Here is a 24,588-nt window from a genome sequence, read left to right as displayed (position 1 = left end):
TTAACATGTGAAATGATATAAAAATGTGTTAATAATTTCACACATAAGTCGCTCCTGAGTATAAGTCGCACCCCCAGCCAAACTATGAAAAAAACTGCGACTTATAGTCCGAAAAATACGGTAATCGTACTTAATCGCAATTCAAACCATCTATAAAATATGCCATATTTTTCTGTAAATTATATATATATTCTGTAAAATAAATTGTTGGAATGGAAAGATAAGACACAAGATGGATATATACATTCAACATACGGTACATAAGGACTGTAGTGGGCATTTCACTCTACTCTCATTTAAATCTGTCTATGCTGTCCTCACTCCGAAGCGTCTACTTTTTCCAAAGCTAGACAGCTAGTGAACGACGCCTTAATAATTATTCTTCCTTTTTGATCTGATCTATTAATAAAATGGCCTCCAACCATTGTCCTCTTTAGACCGTAGTAAAACTACAAAAAGAAAAGTACACAAGCATTGCATTAGCAACAACGTTAGCTTAGCACGCTATACAGGTTCACTAAACATAAACAAAAAGCGTCTCACACAAAAAATATAACATTTCGCTTACTAACATAATATGTACATTCTTTACAACAACCATACTTACGGACAAATCTTGTTCAAGGATCATATAAGCACAGCATTATCAGCCCAAGACGTCGTGCAGCCATATTGAACTGGACTGAAAACAATAAACCATGTCGCAAAGCAACCACAAGAGTTCGCTGTTGGACAGCATAAAAAGCCTTGCTGTAAAACTTACAAAAGGCAGAATACTTTCTGAGCGCGACATGTGCGTTAATTGCATCAAATATTTTAACGTGATTAATTAAAAAAATTAATTACCGCGCGTTGACGCGATAATTTTGACAGCCCTAATATAAATATATACATAAATAATATAAATTGAAATGAGCCAAAATGCCCATCATTAATTAAATCATGTTTACAGTAGTTACCCCAAAGAGCCACTAGGGGACAACCAAAGCACTACAAATAGAGGCGGGAAATCATAGGACAGGTGTTCCCAAGATGAATTTTACTTGGCTTTTGCACAAATCTTTGTATTTTACTACTTTCCTTAGTGACCATTTCTTTCTAGAGAAGGAATCTGACATTTTAGCCAGACTGTCAGAATCGTGCCAGCCGAACCGTTGGACCCGCGCTGGCGCACCTCCAATGACCCGGGTCAGCGGGAGCCCGTCATCCCGGCCAAAAGGCCGAACTCCGCGCGCTCACCTTAGTCTTAACCCTTCGTACTGACTCCATTTTGAAAACTGGAAAAAGGCTTCGTAGCACAAGCTGACAATTTATTCAGGTCGACAGCGATCAAACAGCAAGGTGAAACAGAAACAGACTCAGGTGGGGAGGCAAGGTCACCCTATCACACGTCAACTAAAGGTTCCCAAGAAAAATGACAACGCTTAGTTAAACATTCAGTCTTTTGAAGGCTCTCGCTGGGTGGGCAATGGACAAGGAGAAGGGTGTGTTTGGGCCAGAGGTTGCGCTAGACATTTTCGTTGTCTGTCATTTTGACTGACAGGGTCATAAAAATCCAGTCATAGTCTATTTTTACCCGTCACTTAAATTTTTTCAATGATAATGATGACATATTCAATAGAATTTAGTTTTCATTCATTTTTAATTAATATTGTAACACTTGCTTGGCGGCGAAAAATTAGACACGGAAGTCGTGGTATTTTTCTCCCTTTTTACTCTGCTTACCAACAACTCCGCCCCCAAAGAAAAAGAGGCAACGATATAGACCCCAATCACCAACGTCACACAATGATCTTAATTGTGGTTGTCAGCCCAAAATCTTCTAAATATATATTAAATGCATCTTACCAGATATAAAAAGACTACTACATAGTCTGTGGTGATCGTTTGGTGCCAAAACTTCTTGTCGAATTACAGCAGTCCATCTCGCTCTCATCTTCACCATTTTGATTATTAATATTAACGAGCAGAAAAACACGCCGTAATAGGAGGCATGTACGTAGCGGTAAGCTGACACACAATAGGGGGGCGGAGTTGTGACGTCATGTGATTGGGTGATTGGATGACGCGCTGGCACACCGGGTGCACCAATAAGAACCTCGCGTTGATGTGTCAATCACGGTGCCGCCGCCAGACCCCGGTGACGCTACAATATTCTGACAGAAGAGCCAACGACGTCATGCATTAAGAGAGACAATAGCTAATATGCTGACTCGCCACCCTGTGGTCTGGGGTGTGAATTGCAACCTGTCAAAATGACGGACGGATTTCAGTTTTTTCTGTCACCGTTTTAAAAAACCGGTCAACGACGGAAAATATCCGGTTAACGCGACCCCTGGTTTGGGCATTTAAGATTATTGTCTGTTTGTGGATTGGACAGGAGGATTCAGGAGTTACAGTTTTCAGGGCAACGAGAGTTGTGGATTTTGCCACCTCAGTGACAAAGGGGCTCTTGGAATCTTGTCAGTCGTGTTATCAGTTGGCTATCGGGCGTTCTCCGGCGTTCCTTGTGTTGGGACAGGGCGTCCCGCCATTTGTTCTGGACTGTCCGGGAGAACTTATTGGGAGAGTTGGTGGTGCAGACGTGGGCTTGTCAGCGTTAATCTTGCGCAGTCAGTTGCATGACGCACACGTTGGGCTTCCGTGATAAGAAGGTGTCATGTATCTCTTATGCCATATATTCTGCTTGTTTTCCTTAAACTATGGTATGACTGCTATTTATTTTATATTGGGTGTGTTAGAGTAATACCCTCTGCTGGCGCTTGGGTGCGACTGATTTTATGGGTTTCAGCACCATGAGAATTGTGTAATTATTGACATCAACAATAGCGAGCTACTAGTTTTTTTGATTGAAAATTTTACAAATTTTATTAAAACGAAAACATTACGAGGGATTTTAATATAAAATTTCTATAACTTGTACTAACATTTATCTTTTAAGAACTACAAGTATTTTTATCCATGGATCGCTTTAAAAGAATGTTAATAATGTACTTATATCTTTCCTTTCCAACAATAATTAACAGAAAAATATGGCATATTTTATAGATGGTTTGAATTGCGATTCATTATGATTAATTTTTAAGCTGTAATTAACTCGATTAAAAATTTTAATCGTTTGACAGCCCTATAATAAAGCATTTATATTTTAATTGAAAAAAAAAAAAACGCGATGGACTGAGGGCGAAAAGTAGCGAGGGATCACTGTTTTGGAGATGATTTATTAGAATGAATTGTCACTACATTACATTGGCTAAAAACAGAATTGGCAATAATATCTTATATCGGCAATAATTCATGAGACAATATATTGCCTACTAAAATTTGTTTTGGGGACAGGTCTAGTTGATATTATCCGATATCATTTTAAAATGCCGATATTATCGGACAACTTTAGAAAAGGGTCCATTGACAACTGACAAACAAATAATAGCAACAAAATGCAAATGTAAAACCAAAATCATGAAAAACAAAAAAGGTAATGCTTTGACTTGACTAAAATATTGTACTTTATAAAAAAAACAAAAAAAAACAAACACATGATTAAAGATCAGTTTTTTGCCAGCTCATTCATATCAAGGCACAAGTAATTCGAGTTCCGAACTCAGGACGAATTGAAGTTGTAAGTCAGCGCCGCGCTGCTTGCTTGCGCGATGTGTTTGCTCAGCTCCCTGACGTAGGGATGATCTTTCCCGTGGGCCACTTCCATGATACTCATTGCCTGCACACATTTAGCAATCAGTTGTTGTGATCGTTCATCTCAGAAGACCTCTTAATTGTACCTTCTTGAGCGCGCCGACGCCTGCCGAACGTCTGTCCAAGGCTAAGTAAAGTCGGCCCAGCTTGAGGTACAAAGATGACACGTTGAGGGAGAAGGCGGGGTACAGCTGGCTAAAATGCAAATATAAAAGGTATGCTCATGTTAGAATTACACAAAATGGCAACAACAAAAAAAACAAAATTCGAAAGAAATCGTCAATTAAAATGACAAATGTACGGTAAAATATCATGTATAGAATTCAATTTATTGTGGAAATCAGTGGGAATGCTGCTGCAGCAATCGATTATTTTAGTAGTCGATTAATTGATGTACTAGTTTTTTCGAATAATCGAGTAATCGGATAAAGAACATAAAAAAATATCTGAGCTGAGCCTCAAATGGTATAAAAAATAAATAAACAGAGGATCTAAGTACAACAAAAGAACAATTGGCTAACTTGCATAGCAAAGGTCCGCTAGCTTAAATGCTACAATGCTAACATTTTTTTTTTGTTTTACAATGCTTTTAACAAATGGTTCAAACATATTTTCCCACAAAAAAAGGCTAAATATACTGATTCTACATATTGATAATAAAAAAAAAAAAAAAAAAAAAAAAATTAACCCTGTATTGCCAAATGTATCACATTTGATACACCTAAAATTTCATGATTTTGAGACTAATTCAGAATTTTGACATTTCTTTTTAAAAAAAAAAAAAGATGGATGCAAGTCAACACATGCATCTGCAGGTTCCATGAAAAAAAACAAACAGGATTTAGCAAGGGTTATATATATGGCGGAAAACACAGACAAGGCTGAAAAAGCAGTTTATGCTCTTGCACTCCTCTTTAAAAGAAACTACTGTATTTTAAGGCGAAACAACTGTTGTGTTTAATAGAAAAATATGTCTATATGCTGCCATAGCAGACTCATGGCACATGAAGCTCCCGAACTATTTTCAATTTGTCCGTTTTACCCTGAAAACCCCCGTTTACAGACGTCGCGCAACCGCTTTTGTTTCAACCCAGCCATAAAATGAAGGTAATTAATTATATTCATTATTCAAAATGTCTGTCATTTTTAGCTTAGAATCATTCATTGATGTCTCATATTTCGTTCAAAAAAAAAAACAAAAAAAACACCTTAAAAAATTATTCACTCACATATTTTAAACTTTTAAACAAATTATGTCACAATGAAAAAAAATGGCGTCTGTAAAAAAGTCAGATATCTACCTCATAACTATCGCTTAATTGTATTTTTTGTTACTGTCGCATTTTACCCGATATGTTAGATGATAAAAATTTGATCCAAAAAAAAAAAAACGTTTAAAAGGGTAAATATATCAAAAAGAAAATCTCGACCATTTCTTAATGTCTGCGATTTCTGCATCGCGACCCTTGTTATATTACCATGTTTCACCCATAAAATCCACCAAAAATCCAGCTGTGGCCATTCACAGCTGTGACTTGACACTCAGTGATACATGCTACGTGGAGTATTTGGATCAAAACAAAGTAAGCACGCGATAATATCTCGTTAAAGTCATGGCGTCTGTAATTCTGTTCTTGTGTGCTCTCGCCTCCAGATAGGGTTTTGCTGTTTAAAAACATTTTTTAAAAAAAAAAAAGCCCTCCTGCTCTAAATTTTTCTTCCCCCAGAAAATTTAGATTTTAAGCTTTGCAATGATGTATCACACATGCATATCGGACAATTTAGAAAGTTGGCTAAATTGGGGATCTGAGTGTTTTCCGCCATATATCTGAGCTCTTATTACACATATTCATTTTGACTTTTCTTTTCACAAATTTGAAAAAAAGGTTTCATTACGACCTCATTTTTCAAATTTTGGGATTCTCTGATGATTTCTTCATATTGCTGGCATTAAAGGGTTAAGACAATGATTTATTGGGTATTATGGTTTTTATAATAACTGCAAAAAAACAAAAAAACAAAAAACAAAAAAAAACTGAATTTACAATACAAGCTGTTTATATTTAGTGAAAAAAAATAGAAACATTCAATACTCCACATATTTAACATATATTCTATATTTTAAATATAACCTCAGTAAAAAAATATCGATTATAGTAATAATAAAAAAAAAAATCTGCCTAAAAGTTGGTCTGAAAAATGTTACAGCAAAATTTGTATTTCCTTTAAGTCGGTTGAAAAATGTATAACTAGGCTAATACACAATCAAGATCTTGAAATTCCTGATCTGACCTCTGTTATCCATGACCTCATGACCCCAAAAAATGAATCACACCAGCCAACTACTATTATTCAGATTACCTGAAAGGTTGGATGATCTTCTCGCCATAGCGCACGGCATCCTCCAGTTTCCCCTGGTAGACGCAGACGCCCATGGCCTGGTACATCATGTGCAGCACGAACACGTTGTGGTCATGCAGCACTTGCCTCATCCGCTCCAAACTGCGCTGGCACGTCTCCAGAAGCTCGCTAGGCGGTACCGTCCGGTCAAGAAAAACTACTCATGCGTTAAATTCAATATTAAACACTTAAAAAAATAAGAATATTTTGGACAAGTTTGAGGTCCCGGAAGTCGTTGATGGTTTTACGGGCGTAGCACAAGGTGGCGCTCACCGCCTCGGGCGATTTGCCACGTTGGCGAACTTGTAGCTTCACCTCGTCCTTGACAAACACACACATTCATGCTTCTATGCTAGGTTTGTCTTTGCAGTATAGGGTTTTTATTTTGTTGTCTCACTTGGGATCTTGTTTGACATTCGCCACAATGGCAAGTGAAGTAGTAGGACTCCTTCAGCCGGCTGTTGCGGTCGTCCGTGGGGTACAGCAGGTCGATGTAGCTGATCAACACCTGGAAGAGGAAGTCAACGTTGTACTAATCAGGGATTTTTGTCAAAATAAACACAACTTGAATTCATATTTCTAATTCTCTGACAAATGCCACACGTTTCTCTACAACTCAATGTATTCACTACCAGTGTTATCACAGATTACTTGAAAAAGTAATTTAATTACTGATTACGCCTCAAAAAGGTAATCCAGTTGCTTTACTGATTACTTCATTATCAGAGTAACTGAGTTACTTTAAAAGTAACTGACATTACTTTTTACCCATTTTTCTCCCTTTGCCGCCTCAACATAAGAATGACAACAGAAAAATGTCATCACATGTAATTGGCTTTCCGATGATTGAATTTAAAGGGGAATATCAGAATTTCGCGCTAGCTTAGCCACTCCGGAGCCCTGAAACTAACAAATATCTGACAAACAGCTTGGAATTTGTTGAAATCAACTCCACCGACCAATTAAACCCCGCTAACTCTAAGATTAAGCCTAATGTCAAAACATCTGAATTTCGGGTTATGGTTACCAGCATATCAGTTCCAATGTAAAACAATGCAAACTGACTGCACAAAATTACAAAGGTGATGGCGGGCGCGGATGCGCGTCCACAACCCGGAAGTACTCCTCTCAACACACACGCGGTCAATTTAGCCACAAAACGTGGCGGCAACTAAGCACTTTACACTCAATCGGACTTACAACACATCACCTCACGGCATAAATGTGCAATATGCACAAACAAAGCTTGCCAACTTGGAGCGATGACTGCCTGCCGTTGCTACAGCAAAGCTACGAAACGGCCGCGCATTTCGACTGGCTTACTTCATCTCCAGGCTTCATGTCCTTGACGGCGCGCACCTCAGCAGTCGTACCGTTGAATGTCACCATCACGCTAGGAAGGCAGCTGTGGTTGATCAACGCCACGCTGCGCCGCACATACGACAAAAAGACACGAGTAAGCGTTGAACGCCCGTTCAAGATGGCGGCCGACGTCTTACTCCGGGTAGACCGCGGTGCCGATTTGAGACAGTTCTTCGTCCTCTATCGTAAAGCCGTTACAGGACACCTGAGTGAAAAAAAACCCAATAAAAATCACGGGTTAATAAATGCGTAAAACGGTGAATCACATGAGGTGTAAATTGGACCTGCGAGAACAGCGAAAGTAGTTCTTTCGAGTCGGGAAAGTCCAAATGTTTGGAGTAAAAGCGATGTAACGCGGCCGCGTCCGCCTGGCTGTTTTCTCGTTGGGCGTTGTCCATGTCGTCTACGTCTGTGACGAGAAAAATCTGTTTCAATCCTATGTTTGGATTTCAAAACAGGAATTTTAAATAAAGTTGTTCGTTACGTGATTGCATCTCCCCGATGAGTAAAATCCTCTCAGATGAGCATTGTTCTTTCTGCGTTTTCTGCGAAAAAAACAAACCCAAAAAATGTACAGCAGTACCTTGTACTGTATATTATTTTCATATCTTGAGTTACTACTGTAATTCAGAAGACAACCGAGTTTGTCACCTTCCTAGCCAGGATTCGGGCTACCAGTCGGGCGGTTTCCGACGGACACCATTTCTCCCTGAAGGCTAGAATCGCCGAGCATTCTAGCTTGTGCGCCGCCCAGTCGCCCTTCTGTAGAACAGTTCTTGTCAAGCGACTTGAATTCCCTGCTTCTCCCATTTTTTTGCTCCCTACCTGACATTTGACGTTGCAGTAAAAAGCCTTCTTGCACTTCCCGCATCTCGCCAGGCTTTCCTTCCTACAAACAACAGCAAATCACAAAATTTCTTCTCTTCCCCTCGGTGACGAGACGAAACAGTTGCGCTTAAGTGTAACCGATAGCAACGACCGGCTTTCAAACATTCCGCGGTATTAATAGTGTTGACCTTAAGCGCGGCCAAATGTCTGAGAGCGTAAAGTCGTCCTGAAAGCAAATGTGACGGTGCAAATCCAAGACGCTGTAGCTTGGAGAACACGAGCTGTGAATAAAGCCAACTTAATGAAGGATGCATAATATTACAGAGCCAAAGTCTGAGTGTCAGCAATCAACACCTTCACAGAACAACTGTAGCCCACAGGAATTAAAAATGAAGAGCGCAAGTGTGCACATTCAACATAAGTGCCAATATCAATCACTATTATCATGTGGCTAAGGTTAATGTATTGATTACAAATACAGCAATAAGAAACATACAGTGGGGCAAATAAGTATTTAGTCAACCACTAATTGTGCAAGTTCTCCCTTTTGAAAATATTAGAGAGGCCTGTAATTGTCAACATGGGTAAACCTCAACCATGAGAGACAGAATGTGGGAAAAAAAACCCAGAAAATCACATTGTTTGATTTTTAAAGAATTTATTTGCAAATCATGGTGAAAAAAAAGTATCCTGTCAATACCAAAAGTTCATCTCAATACTTTGTTATGTACCCTTTGTTGGCAATAACGGAGGCCAAACGTTTTCTGTAACTCTTCACAAGCTTTTCACACACTGGTGTTTTGGCCGATTCCTCCATGCCGATCTCCTCTAGAGCAGTGATGTTTTGGGGCTGTCGTTGGGCAACACGGACTTTCAACTCCCTCCACAGATTTTCTATGGGGTTGAAATCTGGAGACTGGCTAGGCCACTTCAGCAACTTGAAATGCTTGTTACGAAGCCACTCCTTTGTTGCCCTGGCTGTGTGTTTGGTATCATTGTCATGCTGAAAGACCCAGCCACGTCCAGTGTTGTTAATTTTACTTTAAAAAAGTAATTAATTACAGTTACAAATTACTTCTCCCAAAAAGTAATTGCGTTAGTAACTCAGTTACCTGAATGTAAGAGTAATTAGTTACTTGGCAAAGTAACTAGTGATATTTTTTTTTTCTCAAAAAAAAAACAGGTCACACTATGCGAAGCTTAAAGGGTTTGGGGGACAATTGGCCCAAGCCCAATTCTTTACCCTCCACTTAACTAGACACAAAGGTATTGCGATAACTAGCTAGTAACCTTTGCTATTTGTGGAAGTCATTTAAAGTTGTGAATCAATCGTTAAAGTTGTTAAAATTTCTCCCGTTATTGCATTAGTTCCCTTCTGTCTACTTTAAACATGTGTAAGTTTTAAAACTGTTTCATCATTTAAAGATAGATTTAAGTTAAGATTTTGCCGATTTAGGAGCATTTTAGATTTTAAAAAATTACTTAGGTTCGCTAGGAAGGATCTCTACATCAGGGCCTTCCTGAGAGGTCTACTGCTTTAAGATGGCGGCTGTTTACAAACGCATGTAGTCCTTAAAACATGTTGGCAATGCAGCAGTGTCTGTCATTTGCATCTAGTTCTATAATATGATATCTACCGTGTCATGTGGGCGTAGTTTGTCGGCTATGGCTGCAGTCAGGTATTATTGGAGCCATCTAGCATCGCGGTTGCAACGGCGTCTTCCCCACTCCTGCTCTGCTCTCGTCCCCGTGAGTCCGTTTCTCTCAGACTTTTTTTTATTTAACCAACTTAGTAACGCATAGTAACGCACGCCTTTCCCGCCTCAGTAACGGTAACGGCGTTGCCAAGATGAGAAAAGTAATTAATTAGATTACTCATTACTGAAAAAAATAACGCCGTTAGTAACGCCGTTATATTGTAACGCCGTTATTAACAACACTGGCCACGTCTCATCTTCAATGCCCTTGCTGATGGGAGGAGATTTTCACTCAAAATCTCTCGATACATGGCCCCATTCGTTCTTTCTGTCAAGTTCAAAAATAGACCCTTAGGTAGACATTTGTAAAATTACCCAAAAATAAGGAGAGAAGACACTCAGTTTTCTTGGCCAAGGAGAGCAAAGAGGGACTAGACAGAGGAATGCTAGATTACGCTGTATAGTCACCAAAATTGATCTAAGGAAAAAACCCTCTTTGCTCTTTTTATTAGGGGTTTGTCCTAACACAGAAGGGTGCCGCCCTGAAGGGAGGGGGAAAGCAAGCTGGAGACACCCATGTGATTTTGGTTGGCTGTGTGTGAGCATGTAGGTGGAACTAACTAAATACACGTGTGTAATCAAAGGCACAGGTAAAAAATGGTCAGAATGACCCAGACACTTCAGTTATGCAACGCTGCGGCCATGGACGATGTCCTCGAATGGAAAATTGTCCTCGAAGGTCTAGACGAAAGTCCAGACGCCTGGTGCTGAAGATGTCCCGGAAGGTCTAGTTACGCAATGATGGCCACGAAGCAAGGCAGTTGTCGTCCCGACCCTCTTTACTCTTTGTAACACTTAAACATTATACTACAACCTAGTATAGCTAGCAATAATCATTTACTGGTTATATCAATAAGAAAAAAATATGGCAATATGTATTATGTATGGTATATATGAGCACAAGCAAATATTCAATCAATCAAGCAAATATTCAATCAATTAACCCTCGATAATTACCTCAACACTTTCCTTTACACAGATCGATCGTCCTGGTCCCTTTGCAGAAAAACAGCCCCAAAGCATGATGTTTCCACCTGCATGCTTCACAGTGGGTATGGTGTTCTTCGAATGCAATTCAGTATTCTTTCTCCTCCAAACACGAGAACCTGTGTTTCTACCAAAAAGTTCTATTTTGTTTTAATCTGACCATAACACATTCTCCCAGTCCTCTTCTGGATCATCCAAATGCTCTCTAGCGAACCGCAGACGGGCCTGGACATGTACTGGCTTTAGCAGGGGGACACGTCTGGCAGTGCAGGATTTGAGTCCCTGGCGGCGCATTGTGTTACTGATAGTAGCCTTTGTTACTGTGGTCCCAGCTCTCTGTAGGTCATTCACTAGGTCCCCCCGTGTGATTCTGGGATTTTTGCTCATTGTTCTCATCATTTTGACGCCACGGGGTGAGCTCTTGCATGGAGATTATCAGTGGTCTTGTATGTCACCCATTTTCTAATACTTGCTCCCACAGTTGATTTCTTTACACCAAGCGTTTTACCTATTGCAGATTCAATCTTCCCAGCCTGGTGCAGGTCTACAATTTTGCCTCTGGTGTCCTTCGACAGCTCTTTGGTCTTGGCCGTAGTGGAATTTGGAGTGTGACTGACTGAGATTGTGGACAGGTGTCTTTTATATTAAAAAAATCCTCAAACAAAATTTCGCTTATTTTGGTCTTAACAGGGAGCACCTGGATTCAGCCATGTGAACTGAGGCCGAATAGAAGGCAGTGTATCCATCCAAATCAATAAAACTAAATGCAAGCACTTTCAAAATAAACCATTACAACGTCACTTTAATTAAACGAATACTCGAATCAGCAAAATTTAATTCGAATATCTTTTTCTAATCGAATACTCGAGTTAATCGATTAATCGTTGCAGCTCTAATGCATTGCATCGCTACAGATGTAAATAACAATCAAAATTCATGTTCTATGCTAATTTCTTCAGTTACTGTTCTAGTTGTTTCGTTGTTGTTCCGGCAAATGATCTCACTTTTGAATGAATTTAAGATATCAGAGCTGGACTTCATGACATAATTTGCTGGATGACACTAAGTGACATCTGTCATAAGCACTTATTAATGCCCATGATAGTGTTGTGTCATAATTACGACTGTGTTATGGCGCCGTATGACGCCATTATCAAATAAAGTGTTATCTATGAACCCAAATAAATCAATCAAAATAGACGGAGAGTTCTACCGTAATCCTGAGAGACCCGGAGAGGCGAGCGAATGGACTGCTTCAATTCGACGAGAAAACTGGGCACCAAACGATCACTACAGATTATGTAGTAGTCATTTTATATCTGGTAAGATATATATTTAGAGGGTTTGGGTCTGACAACCACAATTAAGATCATTGCGAGGCTAATCGCCGACAACATACAGTTTCAAATTCAAGATGCTTATTTCTTCCACCATCATTATTTTTTAAATAATATTTAGCTGGTACCAAGTGAAAGAAGTTAAACAGGTGTGTCCAAACCTTTTGCAAAGCGGGCCAGATTTGGTGTGGTAAAAATGCGGGGGGTTACCTTGGCTGGTTTACATAGAACAATATAGTTAAACAAATTTTAGCAAGCCCTTCTGTGTGTCACATTTGCCTTATAATTTGTTTAATTCATAATTTCAACAATCTCGTCTTTGTGGCGTTCTCTATCGACACTCGGGCTCTTGCGAAATACTGCTGCTGTGAAATTAAACTAGCTTCAAGTTGCTATAATTTCTCGCTGCGTATCTTCCCTGTAATGTTGTCATACATGTCAGCGTGTGTTGTTTGGTAATATTGCGTCACATCAAACTCTTTGAAAACAGCGACTGTCTCTTTGCAAATGAGGCAGACACAGTTGTTGCGTGTTTTATTGAAGAAATAGTCAAATATCCACCTATCCTTGAAGCGTCCGCCATCGCAGTCAACTTTTTTTTTTATTGATTGTCGCCATTTTAGAAAATTGGAAATAAAGAGTCACACGGGGTACTGTTGCTTAGAGTGCTGCTCTTAAAGTTTTTCAAACTTTCGTGAGAATAGGCTGATTTTGTGTGGACAAGATAGTTGTAGATATCAGGGTAGCAGATTTCAGGCAGAGAGGGCGAAGACAGCGGGTCGAAAAATATCAATTTAGTCATCAAATATGGATCTGGCGAATGGATAGACAGAAGCTTTTCCACATAACGCCTTTAATGCAATGCATCCAATGAGTTTACAGCGTCTGAAAGCACCGGGGCTTCCATGGATTGCACTATAAATTGCACGACAAATTGAAACCATTGAGAATATGGATAAACACTGACGGACAATATGGCGGCCGGATACAGCGACACGTCATTCTGTGACGTTGGTGAGTAGGGTCTATAAACCGCAGGATTCAAAATGAAGGAAAAACGTAGCGGCTTATAGTCCGAAAATTACGGTAATTAGAAATTAGGACTAGTACATACTGAATAATTCAGGACAATTAGTAGCTATGTGGAAAAATAAACAAATTTTAAATCAATAAATACTAACTCATCAAAATAAGTTAATAAAATAACATTTGTCCAAAATTAAATAAAATAAAGTTCTTAAGCTAAAAAAATGTGTTTAACCACTTGACGATGATAGACGTCTAATCTAATCATCCCTCAGCTGTAAATTATTTTGTCTCTCGTAGACCTCCAATTCATTTGAACTGGGAAGGTTGGTAGCGATATTTGTTTCGCTGTTAATCCTCCCACTTCATATGGATTGGACCTCTGTCGCCGTCAATGGCTGCCAATTAATGAATGATTGTTGAGGGCCACATGTAAATCATAGATTGCATGCTTGCACCTGTTGAAGCAGAACTCGCAGTAGTCTCCCTTCTGGTTGGCCGCGAGCACGTAGCTGTAAGGCGGGCAGGAGAAGAGCAGCTCCCCGGCCTGGAAGGCTTTGCTAACCCGAAGGCCTCGACCTTTGTCGGGGCTGTCGAACTTCTGCAGCCCGTCGATAGACATGTCGACCCGTCCACTCCACTTCTTCTGGTCCAGTATTGAAGAAAGAGAGGACAACCATGGCGGCGGGTAAGTGGGTGGAACTGCCGTTGCTATTAAAAGATAGGGGGTTAAAGAAGGAGCTCTTCCGGTTGGACCCTCATGCTAATTTTGTAAGTCATTTCACGCCACGACAGAAGTTATGAAAAGGTTGAATTTGTTTGTTTATAAGAACATTTTGTGCCGGTTTTTGACTTTTAAAAACACAACCGCGTATTCTGTATGGGCGACAGAATGAATTCAATCTTTAAATGAATACTTAAATGTCCCATTTTGGTCCTCCATACAACACGTACATTAGACGATTAGATAATTTTAATTCATTTTCAATTTGAATTTTTGTATTTATTTTAACTTTCATTTTAATTTTAATGACACTTTTATGTATTTCCATTTTAAATGCGTCAATAATTACTTAAAGATTTATTTATATATTTTATTGTGTCCTAGTTGGTCCGCCATAGTTCTTCTTCATGCGTTGTAATGACTTGATTTTGATTATCTCAGTAAACGAGCGCCCCCCAGCACATTGCCATTCATAAAGTTTATAAAATAAAATAAAATCATTATACATTTTTATAATGGAGTGAGTCAAACGTAAATATTTTAAAACAGTACTATATAATTCCTTCCATGAGATATGAGAAACATTAAACATTAATCTTATGTATGTTTTTAATAGAGGCGACTGAGGCCACCTTGTGGTGAATTTATAGAATGCAACAACGCTACAGGAGGCCCCGTCAAAACCAAAAGGGTATTTGGTAAGTACAATAAAGCACAGTCGATATGATAATAAACAGTAGGAATAAAAATAATTTGTAAAAAAAAAAAAAAAAAAAAAAAAAAAAAAAAAAAACGTAAAATTGAATACAAATGTATAATTATGTATATAACAATAATATTATTCATTCAAAAATACATTAAGATTTATATCTTAAGTTTCAGACTTAATGAATAAAAATGTAATGAAAAGAAAAAACAAGTGGTTGGGGGAAAAAAACAGGAGGAAGTCAACTAAACATGAAATATAAAAATCCAGTTCAATCATATCGTCACTCAAAACTGAAACTTGAGTGATGACAACAGCGCTCTCTTGTGGCAAATCAATAAAAGTACACCTTGAACACTATACTATTCCTTTACATACAGTGCATCTTTTTGCTGACCTTCCATATAATATTTAGATATGACACATTTATCATTTTCTGAGCATGAACTTCTCTGTGATCCCAACTACTCCATGAACAACCTTTTTTCTGCACTTGTTGAAGAATTGCCCCCTCCTGGCATCTTTATCCAACCTTCCACCCGTACCCCCCACCCTCCCCTCAGTATTTTATTATCATTTCATTTCCACTCTTTCAATCTAAAGATATGTTCCTCCTCATTTTTTAATAATGTCCAAGCAAAGGGAGTCATGTCCCCCCCGGCAGATTACTCGCTCGTCTTTGGCGTCTCGTCTTGATTACATCAAAAGAACCTGATTTGATTTAGAAGAAGCCCCCTTGTATCCCTTGTTTCCCGATCTCTTTAGACCTTGGCTGGCGTGCCGGGACGGGGTCTTGCTTTGCCGCACGCTGGATGATCTTGATGAATATGATCTAAAATAAAAGAGAGAGACAGAGGATTAGGTGAAGGGATTATCATTTTCAATGATGAGGACTCATAAGAAACAATAAATCCTAAAGTAGATTTAGTTCTCAAGGAAAAACCTGTTATGGAAAACAGAATAAGAGACAGCGGTAGAGATATTAAATAGATACACAAGGTTTGACCTGTTTCCAAACTTCTCTGGATTTGTTAAATTATATTTCTTTAACTCTTTTACCGCCATTGACGGCAGTAGACGTTAAATCTATTTGAACTATAATGGCTGATCGCTGAATGATAGTGTTTCAATATTCAGCCCCTGAAGCCAGTTACATTTAGCAACATGATATTTGGTAAGCAAGCTTATCATGAGTAGACCTGTAAAAATGCCTCAAGAATCAATACTGAAAGACAAACATGAAGTCTGTTATTTGGGGTCAAAGTGGACAATGTGGTGTCATTTTAGGATTTTTCTGTCCTGTCTTTAAATATTCAGGCTCTGAAGCCAGGTTAATGTAGTGACACAAAAATTTGTAGGCATGTCTACCATGAGTAGACCTGCAAAAAAGCCTCAAGAACACATCCTCCCACATAAACAGAAAGTCTTTTATTTTTGTTGAAAGGTGACATTTTGGTGTTATTTGAACCATTTCTTCAAGCATTTAGCCCGTGAAGCGAGATTAATTTAGCCATTTGAAATTTGGTAAGCATTAGGGTTGTTCCGATCATGTTTTTTTGCTCCCGATCCGATCGTTTTAGTTTGAGTATCTGCCGATCCCGATATTTCCTGATCCGATTGCTTTTTTTGCTCCCGATTCAATTCCAGTCATTCCAGATAATTTTTCACGATCATATACATTTTGGCAATGCATTAAGAAAAAAATGAATAAAACTCAGACGAATATATACATTCAACATATAGTACATAAGTACTGTATTTGTTTATTACGACAATAAATCCTCAAAATGGCATTTACATTATTAACATTCTTTCTGTGAGAGGGATCCACAGATAGAAAGACTTGTGACTTTGTATATTATGACTTTGTATATTGTGACTAAATATTGCCATCTAGTGTATTTGTTGAGCTTTCAGTAAATGATACTGTGGCCATGCCCAAATGCATGATGGGAAGTGGAATCATGACTGTGCGTAGTGCTACCAATTGATATATCTTCTCTGCGTTGGGAAATAACAGAAGGTGTTAAGAAAAAGAGCAATTGCTACCTTTCTTCCCCACATTGCTTCCCATGATATTTCTAATTGAAGGGAGAGGGATTGTAAGGCTTTAGCCGATTAAAAAAAGGCTCCAAAGGCTGCCAAAATTCACTCTACTCATTATACGCTGCCTTTTATCTCTCTATATAAGTAAAACGGCGCCATTTCAGATTGAGCGCGACAATGTGTGATTGGGTCGTGTAGCGCATGCATTAGTTGCGTTAAATATTTTAACGTGATACATTTAAAAAAAAAAAAAATTAATTACCACCGTTATTGGGATAAATCTGATAACCCTACCTTAAGCCTAAACTAAAGACTCTGGATGAGTGTAACATATTATGTCTGTAACGTTAAATACAATTAGAAAACGATTTAATTAAAAAAAAAAAAAAAAAAAAATTAAAAAAAGGCATGGCAGATATTTTTTTGCCAATTCCGATACTTTGAAAATGACGTGATCGGACCCCCCCGATCGATCGGGCCATCTCTAGTTAGCATGTTTATCATGACAAGACCCACAAAAAGTCCTCAAGAAGCAATGGCCAGAGATAAACAGCAAGTGTGTTATTTTGTGTAGATGTGGACTTTTTTTGTCATTTAAACCGTTTTTTTGTTTTGTTTTGTTTTTTCTGGTGGGGACTCCAAATATTCAGCTCCTGAAGGCAGTTCAATGTACAACCACTAGAAAAAGTATGGAATCACCAGTCTCGGACGCGCACTCGCTCAGACATTTTATCATGTAAAACAAACTCTGATAAAAAGTTTTTCAAAAATAAAGAATTAGTTAAAAAGTGCAACTCTTTAGCATTCAGAAACATTAAAAGAAATGAATAAAAACATTTTGGTAGTCAGTAAATGTTAATTTTATTGCGCAAGTGCAGGGAAATATATAAGGGATCACTCCATTCTGAGGAAAAAAATATGGAATCATGAGAAACAAACAAAGAAATAACAATCAAAACATATCTCTAGTATTTAGTAGCACCACTTCTGGCTTGTAGTCTCTGAGGCATGGACTTGATGCGTATTCTTCATCAATTAGGTGCCAACTCTCTTTGCAGTTGTCAGATCATCCTTGCAGGTGGGCGTCTTCCTGTGGACCATTTTTTTCAATTTCCACCACAGGTTTTCAATAGGGTTGAAATCTGGGCTATTTGCAGGCCATGACATTGACTGGATGAGTCTTTCTTCAAGGAATGCTTTAACAGTTTAAGCTCTGTTGCATGATGCATTGTCATCTTGGAAAATGACAAACATAATTTCAATTGAAGGCATAGGAAAGGTAAAATTTCAATGAAAACTTCATTGAAGATTTAACCACAGCCATCTCCCCAGTGCGTTTGCCTGACACGCAACACCATATCATCAGACTGAGGGGAATTTTGATGTTTTCTTCAGGCAGTCATCTTTGTAAATCTCACTGGAGCAGCACCAAACCAAAGTTCCAATATCATCACCTTGTCCAATGCAGATTCTTGACTCTTGACAAGGTGATGATGCTGGAACTTTGGTTTGATGGGGGTTGTAGCAACATGAAATTTGGTAGGCACGTCTATCACAAGTAGACACACAAAAAAGCCTCAAGAACCCATGTCTGAATACAAATTGGAGGTCTGTTATTTTGTGTAAAAGTGGAAATTTGCCAAATTTGCCAGTTCAATGTAGCAAAATGAAATTTGGCAAGCATCTCTATCACAAGTAGACCCACAAAAAAAGCTTCAAGAACTCATCCCTGAAACAGGAAGCATGTTATGTTAGATCAAATTAGACAATTCGGTGCCATTTTAAGCATTTTTTAAGCCTCTGAAGCCAGTTTAACGTAGCGAAAACGAAATTTGGTTAGCAAGTCTATCATGAGTAGACCTGTGAAAAAGCCTCAAAAACCAATTGCCAAAGACAAGTCTGTTATTTGGGGTCAAAGGGAACACATGTCATTTTTAGTTGTTTTTTTTTTGCCTAGTTCAAATATTCATATCCTAAAGCCAGTTCAATGTAGCAACATGAAATTTGGTAAGCATGTCTATAACAAATAGACCCACCAAAAAAGCCTCAACAATGCATGCCTGAATAGAAACAGGGAATCTATTAGTTTTGGTCAAAGTGGACAATTTTGTGCCGTTTTAACCATTTTTTTGGTCAAATATTCAGCCCCTGAAGCCAGTTTAACATAGCAACATGAAATATGGTAAGCACGTCTGTCATGAATAGACCTGCAAAAAGCCCCAAAAACCAATAGACAAAAACAACAAAGTCTGTCATTTTGAGTAAACTCTGTGTCATTGACGGTAATAACGTCCTATCCATTTGGCAAAGGCACTGAAAGAGTTATTTATTTAAAAACATTCAAGCAGTTATAACAATAGGAATGTTGACCTGTTTCCTTAGTTTGTGTGTGGTAAGTTGTAAAATGCCAAAGTTACTGCCTGGTCAATATGAAATCAGTTCATTTTTAAATGGACGATACAGAATTTGTCAATATTTTTTACTCGCTACTGCCACCTCCGCCTCAAAGCATAAATGCAGCCTGTCTTAATCTCGTGCATGCTTGTACGAGCACAACGTAAAGAAGTTTGACCTATCAAGTAATCACCAGAACTGTAAAAAAAAAAAAAAAGTTAATAAGTCTTAAGTGGGTCAGAAAAGTGTTTTTGCCAAGCAGAGACTAGGAATATTATAGATCAGGGGTATCCAAACCGGTCCTCAAGGGGCACTGTGGGTCCTGGTTTTTGTTCGTACCAATCGAGCACAGACAGTTTAACCAATGAAGTGTCTGCCAAAACAAGCAGCACCTGATTACACTTGCATACCCGTCAAGTTGTATGGTTTCGGCATAATTTGTACAAGTGAGCACTGATTTTTAAATATGTACGCCGTACGTTCAAAATCTGTACGTTTTTCGTGCATTGTTTTTTTTTCTCCGTTTGTATTTTTTCACTTTTTCGGCAAAGAGACAATGTGCGTTACTATGCGTTACTACATTGGTTGAATGACGCGAGAAAAGTCGGAGAGAGAGGGGAGTGGGAAGGAGGGAAGAGTGTTGTGATGCTGTTGCAAACGCGATGCTAGGCGAGGTGGCTCCTGACTGTAGCCGACAGACTACAATCTGCGCACACTTCATGCTACACTAGATATCACATGCATATAAAACTACATGCGAAAGGACTGACTCGGCGGCGTAAGCAAACAGCCGGCATTTTAAAGCAGTAGACTTCTCAGAAAGGCTCTGTTGTAGTGAATCTTCCAAGTAACTTTTATCTAAAATACTCCTAAATCAGTAAAATCTTAACTTGAATCTATTTTTAAATGATGAAACAGTTTTAAAACTTTCATATGTCGACAGTAGACAGAAGGGAACTAATGCAAAAACGGGAGCAATTTTAACAACTTTAACGACATTAAATGACTTCCAAACATAGCAAAGGTTATTATGTTGTTGTTGTTTTTTTTTTTTTTTTGATGGGAAAAAAAACATGAGGTAACGCCAGTTACTTTGCCAAGTAACTAATTACTCTTACATTCAGGTAACTGAGTTACTAACTCAATTACTTTTTGGGAGAAGTCATTTGTAACTAATTAATACTTTTTTAAAAGTAAGATTAACAACACTGGTCATAAAGAGGAATTCTGCAGAATGAAAAGTGACGAAAGCGGAGATTTTATTCTGCCAATTTGTTGCCGAACACAATTTGCCCGCAACTATTGCTGATCACTTCGCATAATTGGCAAAAGAAATGTTCCCTGACTCAGTGATTGCATCGTTAAGTTAATTTGATCAATTGCCCTTTTTAATTTATAATTGGACACACTAACGAACTACCTTCAAGTCAAACTGAGTTGCGAGCCGAAGTGCAGCCTTCCGAAGACATGATAGAAATTGCCAAAAATGCTACATACAATTATAACAAAAGTCACTGTTAAATTTTAGAAATCATGATGTAGCTGAAGATATTGTTCTTTGATTGCACCAGGTTATATGTGACAATATTAACCCTTGAGAGTCGAAGGACGCGCCGGCGCGTCCTCAGCGCACGTCGTCTTTGAAGCGCCCTCACGTTTTAATTACGTCACCCACATGCCGTTGGTTGGTCTCGTTTTAAAGTGCCGAAGTTGCGGTTTACTCTCGTTATTATTTGAAGTCAATCGACCAACTAAAACGTGAGATATTGTCATTTAAGTTTTATAGTTTTATTGTCCTCTCAAAAAAACATTAAAACGCTGCATGGATCATTTGTTTATGTCTATATTTCCATCATTTCTTGTCCTTTTTCAAAACGGAAGCTCCATGAAAAAAACACAAATCAAACGAACCCTTTCGAAGTCACAGTGGAAGCACAAAATGCGTTTTTTAAATAAATATAACTGCCGTGCGAGGTTCCACCGAACGAGAGGGAGGAGTGTTCTGAAGCAGCGAGGTGGCGAGCGACGGCCGTGTGGCTCGAGCAGCGACTTTGTGTGACTTTGAGAATGAACGGAAAACTAAATTTTGCGCAGGCAATTGTGCTTTTTGATCAACTTGAGGAAGAGGATGGTCCAAATTCGTCATCATCGTCTTCTTCGGAAGAGTCCTCGAGTGAAGATAGTGACGGATTTGAACACGTGGGTGACGCCATCGACGAGCAGAGGTAAGCAAACTCACTTTTTTTTTTTTTTTATGCAGAAAAAGTTTCTTTTGATATTGCAAGACAAAGTTAATTTTGATGCAATATAAGTGTGTGTTTGTGTATATAATAATAAAATGTGCATATCAGATCAAAGTCGTACGTGCACTGTGTGTATCCAAGGCAGGAATTTATAATTGTGATGATCTTCTTTCTATATGAAGATTAGGGATGTAGCACATATTCAGCTATGGTATTCTTTCTATTGTCATACATATAGATTTCCATTATTATTTATTGCTGTATATATTTTTATTTTATACTTTATTATTTTCATAAATACTGACTTTTTTTCATGTACATTTATAGTAACAATGAAAGTAAAGTGAAATGAAAATGGAAGGGTGGAAAGAGGACCGACACCCCATGGAAGTGTGGGCTGTGTGATGTCGCCCTGTGTCGAATTCCAGGACGAAACTGCTTTTCGGAGTGGCGTGCCTGAAAAAAATTTAACTTGTTTATTGTAAATATTTTTGAAAATACTTTTTTTCCCAATGTTGTATATATATTTTTTTCCCCACAATCAGTCTTCTCAATTTGTCTATATAAATGTGTGTTCAAGAAGCTTGATTGTGTGTACATAGTTTTCATCAGGTGATGGGCCGCAATACCTAAACTCATAAAGAGATGGCCTCTAAACACTTTTTGTGTTAGATGGTATATATTTTTTCACTGTTCGGTCTGCTGTATATAACCTGTTTTGACTAGAGCATGTATAAAGGCAAAAAACGCCTATGGCTATACCTGTTGTTTATGTTGAATTGTCAAATATAAGACTATTTATTCTAAATTTTTTTGGTTGAATGTTCATCCTAACATGTTGAATAAATATTACAAAGTTTCAAAACGGTTCGTTACGCATGTTTGGTTGTCAATTGGACATCAATATTAAAAAAATTTGACAAAACGATTTTGGAATTTTTGGTCTTTTTGGGCCCAAAATGATGATTTATATTTGGTCAGTGAATGAAACAACAGTTTGGACATGAAGTTCAAGGTGTCACAAAAAAAGGGATCAAACCAGGCCATCGTAAACAATTCTTTCTTTGAAATATAAAGGCAACTTCAAAGGCATGCAAAATCAGACAAAATAGGCCCAGACCTTAAAGGGTTAACCAATACATTAATATTATTTTAAAAGTGGAGTTTTATTTTTGTTTCATATTGCACGCTTTATAAAACGTAAGATTAGTCACCATTTTGTAAGGGCGTACATCACTATTTGTAAGATTGCCAACGGGCTCGGTTTGACAGGTATGCACTTGTAAGACATCAGATTTGTATATAGGTGTCATCTTGTTTTGTTGGAATAAAATCCAGCACCCACTGCGGCTTTCTGTTGAATAGTTTGGACACCCCCTGTTATAGACTGTAGCTGCCATCAATTAACTCTAAAAATCTGTGTAGTCCCTTTTAAAAAGAACCATTGACAACTATGGACGTCCAATCCATTTTGATAAAAGTATATAAACCTAAAATCCCGCCAACCCTAGAAGTCGATGTTCATTTTTAACACGGTCCCATTACCCCTGAGCAGAACCAAACAGAGTCCAAAGACGCAACGTCCCAAGATCGAAGGAACCGACGGATGGGCCCAGCTGTCAGCTCATAAAGCGTCCGAGAGCTGAAGGCGCTAAGCCCTCCGGTGAAAGCCCAACGGTGGCGCGAGCCAAAGCAAAGACACGTGGATAAACAGAGGAGACCGGGGCTTTTCGGGCCGGTTAAGACGGCCGGCGTCGCCCTCCCTCCGCCAGATAAGGACGGGATAACCGTTGACTCCGTCCGCTAAGAAACCGGATTTAGTCTAGACTGTTCTGCTCTAACAAGAGCGTCTCCGCCGTCCGGACCCCTGGTTAACGCGGCGATGACAAGGTCAAAGGGTGACGAGGGCCGCGGTCGGAACGGACCCAGAGCGGCGGAGGGTCTTTAACCGCACGGGGCGAGCAAGGCATTAGCAGCTGCCGCTTTACGAGCTTCCCAATGTGACAATGCCACCGCGGATCCGTCGACGCCACGCCTGTAAATTACACGCGCGGTGTAAAAACAGAGCGCTTACCACCGCAAAGATCGGATCGGCGTTGCTATGCTAATACGCGTCATCTCACTTTGCCGTTAACGTAAACACGACAGAGCTGGTTGGACCGGCGACAAGTTTATTATTAGGTTGTGATGACGGATCAGCCCGGGCTGAAGTATTCATTTTAGTGTTGCTAGTACCGATAGGGGGAGCACGAAGAAATAACATGCCTATGCTGTGCGATGTGTACTTTTTGGATCCAGCTTCCCACGACCTGTCACTCTATCCAAAATGGCTTCCAATTTGTTGAGGCACCCTCTGCCCAATTAGTTTTTTACTGGAGTTGTCCGATTATTACTTTTTAACGGATATCCCGATGTTGTCTAACCCAAAAATCCGATGCCGATAGCCAGAGGTGGGAAGCGTAGCCAAAATTTGTAACTACCGTAATTTCTTTACTACAAAGCGCACTGGATTATAAACTGCACCGGCCAAATATCACAAAATTTTATTTTAAAAAATCCCACATATATGCTGTATTTGACTATAAGCCTCAGGTGTCCATATCTTAACATTGGATTTTTACATAGATGTTACACGTAAATATTAGATTGATTAAAATATATTTATTAACCAGATAACCATGCATCAACATTACCAACTCTTGTTGTCTGAATGCGCAAAAACTAGGGCTGTCAAACTATTACAATTTTTAATCGAGTTAATCACAGTTTAAAGATTATTCGTAATTAATCGCAATTCAAACCATCTCTAAAATATGCCATATTTTTCTGTAAATTATTGTTTGAATGGAAAAATAAGACACAAGACAGATATTTACATTCAACATACTGTACATAATTTCTCTACCTCTTAGCTCCCAATGAGCATAAAACTGCATCATTGTAATCTGTTTGAGGCAATGCATGAGCGGGTCATTCCGCGCATGCGTTAAATGCGTCAAATATTTTAAAGTGATTAATTTAAAAAATTTATTGCCGCCCATCAACGTTGACAGCACTGGCAAAAACAAATTAACATTTGCAA

The 24,588-nt window shown here is 38.7% G+C and overlaps 1 protein-coding gene and 1 long non-coding RNA gene across 2 annotated transcripts in view; one reads left to right on the top strand and one right to left on the bottom strand.

Annotated features, from left to right (window-relative positions):
• Positions 1-3,208: 3,208 nt before the first annotated feature.
• LOC130908019 (N-lysine methyltransferase SMYD2-B-like) lies at positions 3,209-14,513 on the bottom strand. Its single transcript, XM_057823609.1, has 12 exons — positions 13,852-14,513; positions 8,284-8,347; positions 8,110-8,220; positions 7,943-8,003; positions 7,743-7,867; positions 7,596-7,663; positions 7,420-7,522; positions 6,494-6,604; positions 6,303-6,417; positions 6,058-6,232; positions 3,783-3,891; positions 3,209-3,721 (listed from the first exon to the last, which is right to left on the bottom strand). The coding sequence occupies exons 1-12, from the start codon at positions 14,013-14,015 to the stop codon at positions 3,605-3,607; spliced, it is 1,323 nt and encodes a 440-aa protein (XP_057679592.1). The 5' UTR covers positions 14,016-14,513; the 3' UTR covers positions 3,209-3,604.
• LOC130908022 (uncharacterized) overlaps positions 13,311-24,588 on the top strand; it is a 101,164-nt gene continuing 89,886 nt past the window's right edge. The window contains exons 1-2 of the long non-coding RNA XR_009061563.1: positions 13,311-14,081; positions 14,734-14,815. This is a non-coding gene — a long non-coding RNA (uncharacterized LOC130908022). The remainder of the gene's footprint in view (positions 14,082-14,733; positions 14,816-24,588) is intronic.

Source organism: Corythoichthys intestinalis, chromosome 19 (genome assembly GCF_030265065.1).
Source record: "Corythoichthys intestinalis isolate RoL2023-P3 chromosome 19, ASM3026506v1, whole genome shotgun sequence".
Lineage (NCBI taxonomy): Eukaryota > Metazoa > Chordata > Actinopteri > Syngnathiformes > Syngnathidae > Corythoichthys > Corythoichthys intestinalis.
This window is presented reverse-complemented; position numbering and strand designations above follow the sequence as displayed.

Coding starts and splice junctions, on each gene's coding strand:
- LOC130908019 (XM_057823609.1), bottom strand. CDS start 14,015: ATGTCTATCGACGGGCTGCAGAAGTTCGACAGCCCCGACAAAGGTCGA. Junction 7,523..7,595: donor GGCACCGCGGTCTACCCGGA/GTAAGACGTCGG, acceptor TGTGCGGCGCAG/CGTGGCGTTGATCAACCACA. Junction 3,892..6,057: donor AAGATCATCCAACCTTTCAG/GTAATCTGAATA, acceptor TTTGCATTTTAG/CCAGCTGTACCCCGCCTTCT.